Here is a 12,450-nt window from a genome sequence, read left to right on the forward strand (position 1 = left end):
TTTTATGTTGATAAAACATTAACATGTTTTAGCACATTGTTATCATGTTGTTAGCATGAATTAGTATGTTGCTAACATGATTTAGCATATTTCTAACATGTTTTAACATGAATTAACATGTTTTTTTAGCTTGATTTAACATGTTAGCATGTTTTAATCCATTAGCATTAATTAGCATGTTGCTAGCATGAATTAGCATCATGCTAACATGTTTTTAACAAGAATTAACATGTTGCTAGCATGTTTTAACATGAATTTGTATGTTGATAGCATGATTAAACAAATCCACATTCGATGCATCCTCGATATCAAGAACACATGTGGGTACTTTCATGCGTCCTCTGTCATTTGGACCTTTCTGGATTACAATTCACCATCAAAATGATAAATTTAAAGGATTAGTCCACTTTCAAATTAAAATTTCCTCATAATTTACCATGTCATCCAACATGTTCATGTCTTTCTTTCTTCAGTTGAAAAGAAATTAAGGTTTTTGATGAAAACATTCCAGGATTTTTCTCCTTATAGGGGACTTCAATGGCCTCCAAACGGTTGAAGGTCAAAATTACAGTTTACAGCGATCCCAGACGAGAAATAAGGGAGAAACCATCACTCATTTTCTAAAAAAAAAAAAAATTATATATATTTTAACCATAAATGCTCATCTTGAACTAGCTCTTCTAGCTTCTTTTCTATTTGAATTCCGGCAGTGTAGACGCTGCTAAGTGTATTACTGCCCTCCACAGGTCAAAGTTTGAACTAAATGTTCATATACAATATGCTAGTGCAAGTATATAACGATTAGTTCAAACTTTGACCTGTGGAGGGCAGTAATACACTTAGCAGCATCTATACTGCTGGAATTCTAATAGAGAAGAAGAAGAAGCAGAAGAGAGCTAGTTCAAGATGAGCATTTATTGTTAAAATGTATAGAATTTTTTTTTTTTTTTTTTTTTTTTTAGAAAATGAGTGAAGGTTTCTTTAGATAAGACCCTTATTCCTCGTCTGGTATCGTTTTAAGCCCTTTGAAGCTGCACTGAAACTGTAATTTTGACCTTTATTTTGACCTGTAATTTTGACCTCCATTGAAGTCCACTATAAGGAGAAAAATCCTGGAATGTTTTCATCAAAAACCTTAATTTCTTTTCGACTGAAGAAAGAAAGACATGAACATCTTGGATGACATGGGGGTGAGTAAATTATCAGGAAATTTTAATTTGAAAGTGACTTGTTCTTTATGTAAACAGACGTGACGTAATGACACAAAGATGAACGGCGGCATGCTCAAATGTTCTGCTGAAACCCACCAGTGAATTAGAAAACATTAGTACAGTCTCACCGATGTGAATGGGGCTATGGTAAGGAGATAGTTTTGAACACAGGCTGGTTATGTACTTGCTCAAAAATTGATTTTGGATAATTTTTAACCCACAAAAGTCACAGACAGCAGCTTCAAATGATTTAAGGGAGGTTGTAACTGATGGATGAATGAAACTCACCAGCTATTCTAGCATTTACTAGCGATTCTTTTTCTTGCACTTGCTGTTTCAAGGTTTTCGCTTCATCGAAGAGTTTGCTGATCTTTTCAACTAAGGGGACATCATAAAACATGATCAAGCAATGATCTGATGTTCTGACCAGACAAATCCACAAATGCATGTTTATTTATTCCAAACAGACATCATTTTCTGCCTGAATCTCTTTACTGCTTATCCACTTACGTTGTTGTGCTAGAGTGGCGTCCTTGTCTTTCAAAGATTTATTTGCATTCTCCAATGCTTTGTTACTCTGTTTTAGGTTTCCTTCAAGATCTGTGACAGAGACAAACATTAAACTGATTAATACGTTTTAATCAAAGAAAGAATAATCGTGAAAAACATGTTGTTGAATTAACTGAGAAGAAAAACAAATATGGTTGAAACCTTTGATCTTCTGCTGTGCAGTCTTTTCAGCCGATTCTTTTTCCTTTTTCAGCTTCAAAACTTCTTTATTCAGTACATCAATGTCTTTCCCTGCAAATCAAGCATTTTAATGACAGTTACACATTTCCATTCAGTTTCTGTTTCAGCTCTCAAAATGAAAGGTTTCACTCACGGAGCTGACTGGTGTCACCGCTCGCAGCAGCTAGCTCTTTTTTTTTTTCGTTCAGTGTATGTTTCACGTCGTCCAATGCTTTTTGGAGGTCTGTCAGAAGTCAGTGTAAATAACCAATATTAACAATAATCCAATATGAGCAGGTACAATCTCTCCATTTGTGACACTTCGATTTATTCATAATGTAAAAAGAATATTAAAGGGGTCCTGACATGGATTTTTTTTTTAATTATTATTTTAATGTTCCTTGAGGTTCACTTATAATGTTAATAAAGTTTTTTTTTTTTTTTGCAGAATTTTTTTTTGCCACAGCTGCCCTAAACTTACAATATATTGGTGATTACCAAAATCATTTTCCGTAATGGTTAAAGGAATAGTTCACCCAAAATTGAAAATTATCCCATGATTTATTCACCCTCAAACCATCCTAGGTGTATATGACTATCTTCTTTCAGAGGAACACAATCGGAGTTATATTAAATAATATCCTTAGTCCTCTAGGTTTATATTGGTTGTGAATGGGGGGGGTCACGTTTTGAAGCCAAAAATAATGCATCCATCCGTAAAAAAAGTAATACACATGGCTTCAGGGGTTAATAATGGCATTCTGAAGTGAAGCGATGCGTTTTTGTAAGAAAAATATCCATATTTAAAACGTTATCCATATTTAAAATGCGATGTATGACGCAGGATGTAGGAGTATCATAAGCTAAAGCCCGGAACACAACAAGCCGATGGTCGGGCAGTTCTTGTTCAGTTTTCTCAGTGTGTTATGGCACAGTCGGCTTAAGTTGGTCCTCGTTGGCTTTTTTCAGCCAATTCAACATGTTGAATCGGCGTCGGAGCTCGTCGGTCAGTCGGACCATCTGATCATTCTGATTGGCTGTTCAACTACCGCCACCTGCTGGTACGGAAAGGCATTTCTTCTCATGGGGCGTTAACACCAGACGCGACTTGCGCAAATAAATCACGCTATTTGCGCGTAGTTGGACACTTGAACATTTTGAGTTTACTCGCTTCATTCGCGCGTGAAATTCACTTCACAACAGATGCGAATTCGCGTCATGAGAGGGGCTGCTGCCAGGTGGCTCCAGTCTCGTTTCTGCACACTTCCTCTGAATAAACACATCAACTCGTCAGCGGGAAAGTAGTCGTAAAATACAGCGAATAAGCTCAATTTGCCGGCTTTAGCTAGCCTGTAGTCTCAATATGTATATATATATAGCTCAAATTGAGTAAAGAGCATTTTTTACAACTTACCAGATTGTCTGACATCCTTACTCACTTTCTTCCAAGCAAGATCCTTTTTGTTCCCGTTTCTATAAAAGTACAAAGATGTATCGTACAGCGACGATGATTTTGTCCTCCATTGTTATTTTGTATTTCTGCCTCCACTCGTTACATCGTAATTACATCACTACTAGAGCAAGTTCCTGATTGGTTAAAGCGGGTGAATATTTGCCATTTTTCAACTTGCGTGATTCGCGCGAATTTCACGTTACGTGTCAAACGCCCGAAACACTCAATTCACGCCATGTCATTTGTGCCGCCTCATTCGAGCGAATCGCGCCGCAGGATGTCTATTCGCGTCTTTGCATTGACTTTGCAAACGCGTCTTTGCTTGCGTCTTCACTCGCGCTTAACGCTTTATTCGCGTCTGGTGTGAACTCACCATTACGCAGGCGCAGAACGAACATGGTACTTGGCCGTCAAGTGTCGGTTTGGTGTGTCAGGGCAACTTTGGTACCAGAAGCTGCCGACATGTGCCAACCCCGCAGTCTGTTCGTCGCCACTAGTTCGTCTGCAACGGCTTGGTGTGTTCCGGGCTTTAGACGCCTCTCGCGGTTTAAAACAAATAAGGCTGTGCAACAAACTCATGCTCCTCTTTTCTTATATTGAAATCCTCCAACATTTCTCTTTAAAAAATATTGTTTTAGTCTTATAATCCTTGACCGATGATTTGTTTTGCTCTATACTCTGCGCCTTCGCTTTCGTCATTGTGTTGTGTGTCAGGTCAAAGGATACTCTTCCACCGCAAATCGACTTGTGCATTCTGCGTACGGTCATCCGAATTTATAAATATATAGATTTTAAATACTTGTTTCATTATTGGATGAAACTGTGTTTTTGAACAAATCTCTTGAATGAATGATTCAAAGACAAATACTTTTAACAGTCACTTGTCGCCACCTTGTTGTGAAAGATTGATACAACTGTTATTTGAAGCATCAGCGTCAGTGTTTATATCCTAACTTTAAACTTGTATCTCAGTACTTATGTGAAATTTGTATATTTGTAACAGAAATATTTTCTGTGCGGCTCAAAATGTTTGAATGTGATTTAAGGTTTAATAGACACAGGAGAATCATTGTAATTAATAAAATAAGATTGCGTGGGTTTGAAAATATCGTGATCGCGATATTTTTTTGATTGATCATGCAGTTCTATTTCACTTTGACTTGCTTACAAAAAAAATGCTCCGAACAAACATAATCCTCTGATGCATTCTGGAATGCCATTAAAATAACCCATCTGTTTGTTTCCGACACTGGGAACTGGATGCGTCAAATCAAACGTTCTTTCACTCTTCCATTTGTCCTGTTTTTGACAGACTCAAGTGCACTGTATCCAGTGTAGACAGTGTCAGCAATTATAATGGCTTCTATTGCTCTTAATGCGACACGGCGCTCACATCCAGTGCAAATGTCAGCTGTTAAGTGGTTAAATGGTACAAAGACCTCTTATATGTTTTCTCATGTCATGACCCCTTTAAGAAATGTCACCACTTCTTTTAAAGTAATGCAAAGTATCAGTGCCAACCAATTTTCTGCATCTCAGCCTGTTTATTCACTGTTTTCAGCATTTCACTTATCCAGGTCACATCATATTGGAGAGCCATGATTTTCAGCGCTGAGACAAACAAAAAGAAAGTAATTTAGGTTGTTCTGACAAAAATATCTGAAGAAATTATGAATTTGGTATAATAAAACTTATGTAATACTCATAAAGACCTGTTCACACCAAGAACAATAGCTATAAAGATAACTATAACAATAACTATACTAGCATCCACAACAAACTTATGATAATATTGTTTATGATATTGTTACGGATGCAGCTTTTTTTTTACATCTTTATCATTATAGTTCTCATCCTTGGTGTGAGCTGGCCTTAAGGCATTAGAAAGTGTAATTATTTATCTATATGTATGAATGTGAACATAAATAACGCAAATAACGTCATGAGCCAAACAAGAACCATAATTCTCCACTCACTTGGTTTTGCAGTCAATTTATCATCTAATTCTGTAATCAGTTTCAAGAGAACCTTCTGCAGATCTGAAACCAGAACAAAACGTGAGTTTTGAGAACTTTACTGTCCATTTAGTATGTAAGTACTGCATTATACACTCACTGCTGATCTGATTTAAGTTATCTGGTTTTTCCCTCTGTAGCTTCCAGATTTCCTCCATCTGCGATATCACCTTAAGAACTGACAAACAGAGACAAAAACATGCATGCTTAGATGTGAGTCAATAGATCTTTATGGCAGATATTAATGCAAAGAGAACCAGTCACACTTTTTTCAGGGCTAGTGCCACTTTTCTGAAGTTCCTCCTTTTTCGCCGTAAGATCTTTGAGTTTTTCATCCCGAATTCGCTTCAAATCTAATGTACAAAAATATAATAAATATTATTTTAACAGTAAAAAGCAGAGCAGTTCAATGTGCTTTAGAATGATTTTTAATTTGGTCAAAATCGACAGAATCACAAGAAGTACAAAAAAGGTTCAGAGAGACATACCATCATTAGATGAAGATGCTTTCATTTTTTTCATTATTTGGTCTATTTCAGAGCTCAGCAAAATAACCTGGATAGCTGTGAAAATGAAATGTTGCTATTAAATGTATATTCATTTTAACTAAAACTTTTTTTGGTGACACTTTACAATAAGGTCTCATTTGTTAACACTGGTTAATGTATTAACTAACATGAAGTAACAATGAGCAATACATTTGTTACTGTATTTATTAATTTTTTTTATATTAGTTAATAAAAATAAAGATGTTCTTTGTTCATGTCAGTTCACATGCAAATTTTGATTTTAATAACATATGAGCAAATGTTGAAATTAACATCAACTAAGATTAATTACTGTAAAGCGTTACCATTTTTAAAAAATATTTTATATGTGTCTACAGTTTCACTCAACTTGCCTATCTTTGAGGTTGGATCTGATATTTCATTTACTTGAGCTTCCAGCTCAGCTTCTGCATCTGGAAAAGATCATACATAAATAAATTAACACAATATAATAGATGAACATTTATGTTTTTAACCGAATCTGCACATAACATTAATAATGCCTTTCAAATGTATCCTGTTGCTTTCATATCAAACTATTAATTGTGATTAATTGCATCCAAAATAAAAGTTTGTTTACATAATATAATGTGTACTGTGTATAATTATTATGTATATAAATACACACACATACATGTATATTTAAGAAATATGTGCATATATATACATTTATATTATATAGAAATATATTTGATATATAAGTATAACAATTTTTATATTTATATTTATTATTTTATTTTTTATATATATTTATATATAATAATTATACACAGTACAAATATATTATGTAAACACAAACTTTCATTTTGGATGCGATTAAGCCCTACAATAAAGCTTTTATATTGTCGCTTGCTGGGAGGAAAGGAGAGTAAAATGTCTTACTGATGTACATATCCATCATGTCTTTGCATTCTTCTCCTTGGGCAAACAGCTTTCTTCGTAAACCTGGGTGTAAAGAAGATTACAGATCACTCATCAATAAATCTTTTATTTTGGAATGAAGGACCCCAACAATATGACAAATTGCTTCTGATTTCTTCTCATTTGTGAATCACATTGGACAAAATCATCTGCTAAATGAATAAATTAAACATTTATAGATTTTTTTTTTTCATTAGTAGGCTATAAACGAGCATTCATGGTTGGAAGTCACGATATATCAATCTTACCTTTGTTTTCAGTATCCAGATAAAGTGCCCTGTCCTGTTCCTTTCCAAGCTCTTTCTGGAGATCTGAGAAGGCATGATCCAAAAATCACACAAACATCGCAATTCTATTAAAGCCTGGAAATCAATCAATCAATATTATTTAAAAAAATATAATAATAGTTAAAACATTCAGTTCTCACCAGCTAACACAAAGTCATCTGCATCCTTTTGTCCATTTGCAGTGATTACCGCCTCCATAAATTCAAACTGGAGTGTAAGAATTCTAGAAACTAAGAATTGCAAAATATTATATTATATATATATATATATAGACCTGTATATAGCTACGAACAGCAATTATCGGGGTTCAAGCGCTTTAAGGCCTTTAAGCATGTCACAGTTCCCTTCGGTCCCGGACTCCAACTCCCATCATCCTCCCTGTCTCACACCTGCACGCAGTTCCTAATCAGCACTACATCATTACGGATTCCCTGCACCTGGACTACCTCATTATCTCTCCCTTTTAATGGACTCACTTGCCTGCACTCTTTGTCGGTTCTATTGTTTGCTTTGTTACGGTCTTTTCGTGATTAAAACCCTTTTTACGTTGAAGTCTGTGTCTGTGCATTCTCTACTACAACCAACTGTAACAAAGCACATGTGTAAAAAGGTATAATGTTTTAATTAGCAAGCCTATCACCATCATAGATGGAAAAGACCATTTACAGCCAATACAGGCAATTTACCATAGGAAATATATGGTTTATAAAGCTTTTTAACAGTAGGCCAAAAACATAGGACTAGTTTGCCAAAGTTGTTTTTTGAAATAATCTCCAATATTTAATGAACGATTTGATGGACAGTGGCCGTCCTAAAGGCAAAGTTGCTCAGAATGAGGAGTTTTACCATGTGGTATGAATGTCTTGGGTGTGTGCGAAAAATCACGTGATATACAATCCTTTACGCATGTGAAAAACGTGAAGGCAGACCTCGGGGGCCGATTTCTTTCAAATTTCTCATAGGCCTCTAGGGCAAATTTCGCTCCGATCTGCCTCCACTAACCTTACGATAGCTGCTCAATCTTCATTGGCTGATGGCGGCCATGTTTTTGAGATACATCAATGTCCTTAAAGACAGTCATGGCACCTTGGACAAAGACACCGCAAGCCAATTTTCAAGTCAATCGGACTAACAGTTAATTAGTTATAGCCATCTTCTTGTTTTTTTTCCTGTTATAGCGCCACCAAGTGGCCAATCGCTGTGATTTTATTCACCTGACCAAAGATTGAGCCCGTACACCCATGTTCCAATTTTGGTGAAAATATATCATTTTGTTCAAGAGTTAAAGCCATTTTAGTAAAAGTGGCTCCTCCTACTTCAAACGTTTTGGCGGCCCTTAGGGACTGTGAATCAAAATTTCAAATCTTTTTTTGATAATTATTGACAATCAGACTACAGAAAATGTTGCTGCACTGGTTTACACGCTTGAACCCCTAATAATTCATGAGAAATGAGAATCAGGTATGTTAAAATCAAAGAAACTTACTTAACTCATCTCTCACTTTGGCAATTTTGTCCATTACTTCAGTTCTTTTCCCATCAAATTCTTTGGCCTGTCCTACAAGATACAAGTCACTGGCAATATGAAGTATTGATTCACATATCTAAATACAAAATGCTCAATTAATCATAAACCAATACTAGTCTGATTCCAGTACCATTTAGTTTATCAAGTGTTTGTTTAAGCGCTGATAATTCGGTATTCAGGTCCAATATTTCTTTCTCCAGTTCTGCAATGAGTTTATCTGTGAATGGGAAGGATATGCTGCAGTTATCTTGTACCTCTTATTTGTCACATAACATGAATTAAAGATGCTATAAATTTATTGTAGAGCTAAAAAAAGACATAACTGGAAAGCAAACACTGAATAATAACATACCAATTTTTTTTATGTTTTCTTTCCTTTCTTCTCGCTCCTCCTTTAAATCTGACAGGATGTCATTTTTGTACTCCAGTTTGCTTGTAGTTGCTGTCAAACATTCAATGACATTATCCAGACCATCTCACAAGTGCAACTTCACAATTCCTAAGCCTGCTAAGAGTTTTGTAAACATCAAAAAACGAACACTCACCATCTATCTGCGCTTGCGTCTTATATTTACCAGAGAGACGTATCTTTAGTTTCATTGCTTCAATTTGCAATGTGACAATCTGCATCACTTAAAAACAAAGCAAACTGTATTGAGTCATCTGTTGTGACTCAAAATGCAATGGCACATTTTCAAAATCTCTCACAACTTTCCCCTCAATCACTGATTAAAGTATTTCTGATCCAGATCGAAAGGCTCCACAGTTCTCATTCTCATTAAACTCACCTTGGTTTGCAATGGCACCTTGTTCCCCTGGTTGTTTGAGCTTGGTTGCAAGGTAGTTCTTTAGCTCTGTAGATTAGATACAGATAAATATAATAAGAACGTGCAAGACTCAATGTAAAGGCAACATTCACACATATTTTCATCATACACACCATTAAGAGCGGTTGATGTTGCCTTATCACTTCTCAATGTATCTGTGCTTCTCTTTGAAACTAGATGGGAAAAAATGAACAAAGTATTACTTCTAGTTCTGCTGGTTAACCCTTGTGCATCCTTATGGACATTTTTGTCTTTTTGAGGTTTTTTTTAACCATTTTGCCTGTGTTAATGACAACTGGATAAATTTTGGTACAAGTGTGTTTTTTTTTTATTATTATTATTATAGGAATTTTACTATTTCACATCCATTTCCTTTAATAAATTTATTCTGCACTAGTAACACAAAATAATACCACTTAGGGCCTTAAGGACAAAAACTTGAAACCCATTAAAACTTCATCTATTTTTAATCGCATTTAATTATAAAATGATGCAGTCTTTGTTAATAGGCTTTCATTCTGTTGGCAAGGCTTCAGCATTAAAATTTTGACTATGGTGCCATTTTCTCGGGTTTGGCCTATAAAGCAAATACTCGCTTTATTCCTATTTTCTGCTTATGCATATTATAGAGCCAATTAAATAAATTATGCCGCTATAATTGCGTGGGTGTGTTGGTATGGATGTCAGAGCGTGGTTTGTGTGTGTGTAATAAAAAAAATATTGTGTGTTTGTGTAATATTTGAGAGAGAAAAACTGCATCCAACCACTGTGTGTAGTTTTGCTGGCATCTAATGGGGAAAATGTGGTACTGCGGCCAAACAAAATCTTACTGAAAGCTCATTTTTTCAGATATCAACCTCAAATTTGGAACACAACTTGTTTAGATTTATGGATTTGATTTTCTAGCAGTTTTAGAGTTCATAAAGTTTCATAAAATATATATTTTATAAAAAATAATGTTCAAAAATAATTTTCAGAAACTTAAAGGACATTTTCGTCCTCTATAGACCTATGTGTAACCTTTTTTAAGTGATGCACAAGGGTTACGAATTGAGCAAGGGCACAAAACGCAGTGTCAGTGTAGTATTGCTCCATGCACAGGGGTTTATCTGTACCTGCATGCTTGAACATTTCAACACTTCCTAAAAATTCTTTCTTCATCTCTGCCAAGTCTCTCTCTGCTTCCTTCCGACGCTGCTCCAGTCCTGTTGATTGTTAAAAACACCTGCATGACTATACAGCACACGGAGGAAATGTACAGGCTTTTGAAGTTAATAATAAAATACTGTAATATTGTTGGAACACACCTTCGATCTTTGCGCCATCTCTCTCAGTGATTGTAAGCGCCTCCAGCTCCTGCAGATCGATGACTTTCTGGAGAATGTTTAAGACTGAATGGGTGGAACACAAGGGTAATAAGTGTCAGTCTAATGTCTTTTCACAATGTGTTACAAAAAAAGTACATAAACTAAATTTCCCCAATTAATTATTTCATTATTTTAAAGCTTCTATGTGTATCATTTTTCACATACCATCCTTGGCTGGATTCTTGGTGGCACTGACTTGTTTAAAAAGATCATCCAGTTGCTTTTTAAGACCTGAAAACATATCCAGACCAATATAAACATTGAGATGAAGATGGAAGTGCGTGGTTAATATATACTTTAGGTTTGAGCAGACTCACCATCAATATTGTCCTTCGCTACCTTGTAAGAATCCCCACATTTAATCTTCATCTCATCCAGATCTTTCTGAAGGCCTAAAGAAGTACAGATAATAAGAATGACACTTTTTAGTCATGTTGTACAATGTGAAAACTCAGAAATGGCCTGGGTTGAGAACTAATCTAATCTCCAAATATCAAAATAAAATGCTTCTAAATAAAATATAATAAATAAAATATAATTCACGTACCTGAGCAGTCCTTAGTAGTTTACAGAAAGATAATAAAAAAGGTATTTTAAAAAAACGTACATTTAAAAGTGCATACCTATAAAATAAATATGCAAAAACAACATAAAGATAAAAAATGTGTGGAAAATTTCACTTTAGACTAAAATGAGTGAGCAGTTTTTGCACTGTGAAAGACATTACAATATATAAATATGCAATTTCCCGATGATATAATTCTTAAGAAGAATTTTTATGTTAGAAACAACTTCTCATGTACACTACCAGTTAAACTTCTTATGTACAATATTTGATGAAGTTTGCATAATTGTTTTTTTTTTTCTCTGTTTATTACTGTAAAGTCACTTTAATCTGTATTGAATAAAGCGTTATGACGTGACTTGGCATAAAAGTTTAGGATCAGAAATTAATACTTTTATTCAGCAAGGATGCATTCAATTGATCAAAAGTGACAGTAAATACATTTATAATGTTGCAAAAGATTTCATGTCAAATAAATTACTGTTCTTTCTATTCATCAAAGAGTCCGGAAAGACAAATGCATCACAGTTTCAACAAAATTATTAAGCGGCACAACTGTTTTCAACATTGATAATAATAAGAATTGTTTCTTGATCACTAAATTAGCATCTTAATATGATTTCTGAAGGATCATGTGATATAAAAACTTCACCTTTGTCCTCACAGGAATAAATTATGTTTTTAAAATAAAAAAAATAAAATAAATAAAATTATTTAAAATGTAATAATATTCACAAATTCACATTATTACTGTTTTACTGCATTTTGATCAAATAAATGCAGCCTTTGTGATCAAAAGTCTTACAACCCCAAACATTTGAACAGTGTATACTGATTCAAGCATAGACCAGAAATGAAATCATACAAGTAGTCATTCATGTCTGTTTAACCAGCTGCACATGAAACCTACCATAAACTCTTCATCACTCAAAGATAAGGCTGCATTCACAGGACCTAAATCACAATCAAAATGTCACAGCATGTCTTACAATTATTCTT

The 12,450-nt window shown here is 34.7% G+C and overlaps 1 protein-coding gene across 4 annotated transcripts in view; it reads right to left on the minus strand.

Annotated features, from left to right (window-relative positions):
- Nucleotides 1-12,450, minus strand: part of si:ch211-14a17.10 (putative leucine-rich repeat-containing protein DDB_G0290503) — a 39,171-nt gene that overhangs the window by 11,477 nt on the left and 15,244 nt on the right. For 2 of the 4 annotated variants that reach the window (XM_067363833.1, XM_067363836.1), the window contains exons 2-24: nt 11,204-12,405; nt 11,052-11,117; nt 10,827-10,910; nt 10,635-10,724; nt 9,633-9,692; nt 9,481-9,546; nt 9,238-9,324; nt 9,045-9,134; nt 8,823-8,909; nt 8,651-8,722; nt 7,305-7,394; nt 7,126-7,188; nt 6,839-6,901; nt 6,310-6,369; nt 5,897-5,971; nt 5,675-5,761; nt 5,509-5,586; nt 5,370-5,432; nt 4,915-5,004; nt 2,095-2,184; nt 1,923-2,012; nt 1,722-1,811; nt 1,500-1,589 (exon numbers count right to left, since the gene is read on the minus strand). In XM_067363833.1, the coding sequence (XP_067219934.1) occupies nt 1,500-1,589; nt 1,722-1,811; nt 1,923-2,012; nt 2,095-2,184; nt 4,915-5,004; nt 5,370-5,432; nt 5,509-5,586; nt 5,675-5,761; nt 5,897-5,971; nt 6,310-6,369; nt 6,839-6,901; nt 7,126-7,188; nt 7,305-7,394; nt 8,651-8,722; nt 8,823-8,909; nt 9,045-9,134; nt 9,238-9,324; nt 9,481-9,546; nt 9,633-9,692; nt 10,635-10,724; nt 10,827-10,910; nt 11,052-11,117; nt 11,204-11,255 (1,783 nt within the window). In that variant the 5' untranslated portion in view covers nt 11,256-12,405. The remainder of the gene's footprint in view (nt 1-1,499; nt 1,590-1,721; nt 1,812-1,922; nt 2,013-2,094; nt 2,185-4,914; nt 5,005-5,369; nt 5,433-5,508; nt 5,587-5,674; nt 5,762-5,896; nt 5,972-6,309; nt 6,370-6,838; nt 6,902-7,125; nt 7,189-7,304; nt 7,395-8,650; nt 8,723-8,822; nt 8,910-9,044; nt 9,135-9,237; nt 9,325-9,480; nt 9,547-9,632; nt 9,693-10,634; nt 10,725-10,826; nt 10,911-11,051; nt 11,118-11,203; nt 12,406-12,450) is intronic. The other 2 variants (XM_067363834.1, XM_067363835.1) reach the window with 2 other exon arrangements.

The sequence above is a fragment of the Chanodichthys erythropterus genome, chromosome 16 (genome assembly GCF_024489055.1).
Source record: "Chanodichthys erythropterus isolate Z2021 chromosome 16, ASM2448905v1, whole genome shotgun sequence".
NCBI lineage: Eukaryota > Metazoa > Chordata > Actinopteri > Cypriniformes > Xenocyprididae > Chanodichthys > Chanodichthys erythropterus.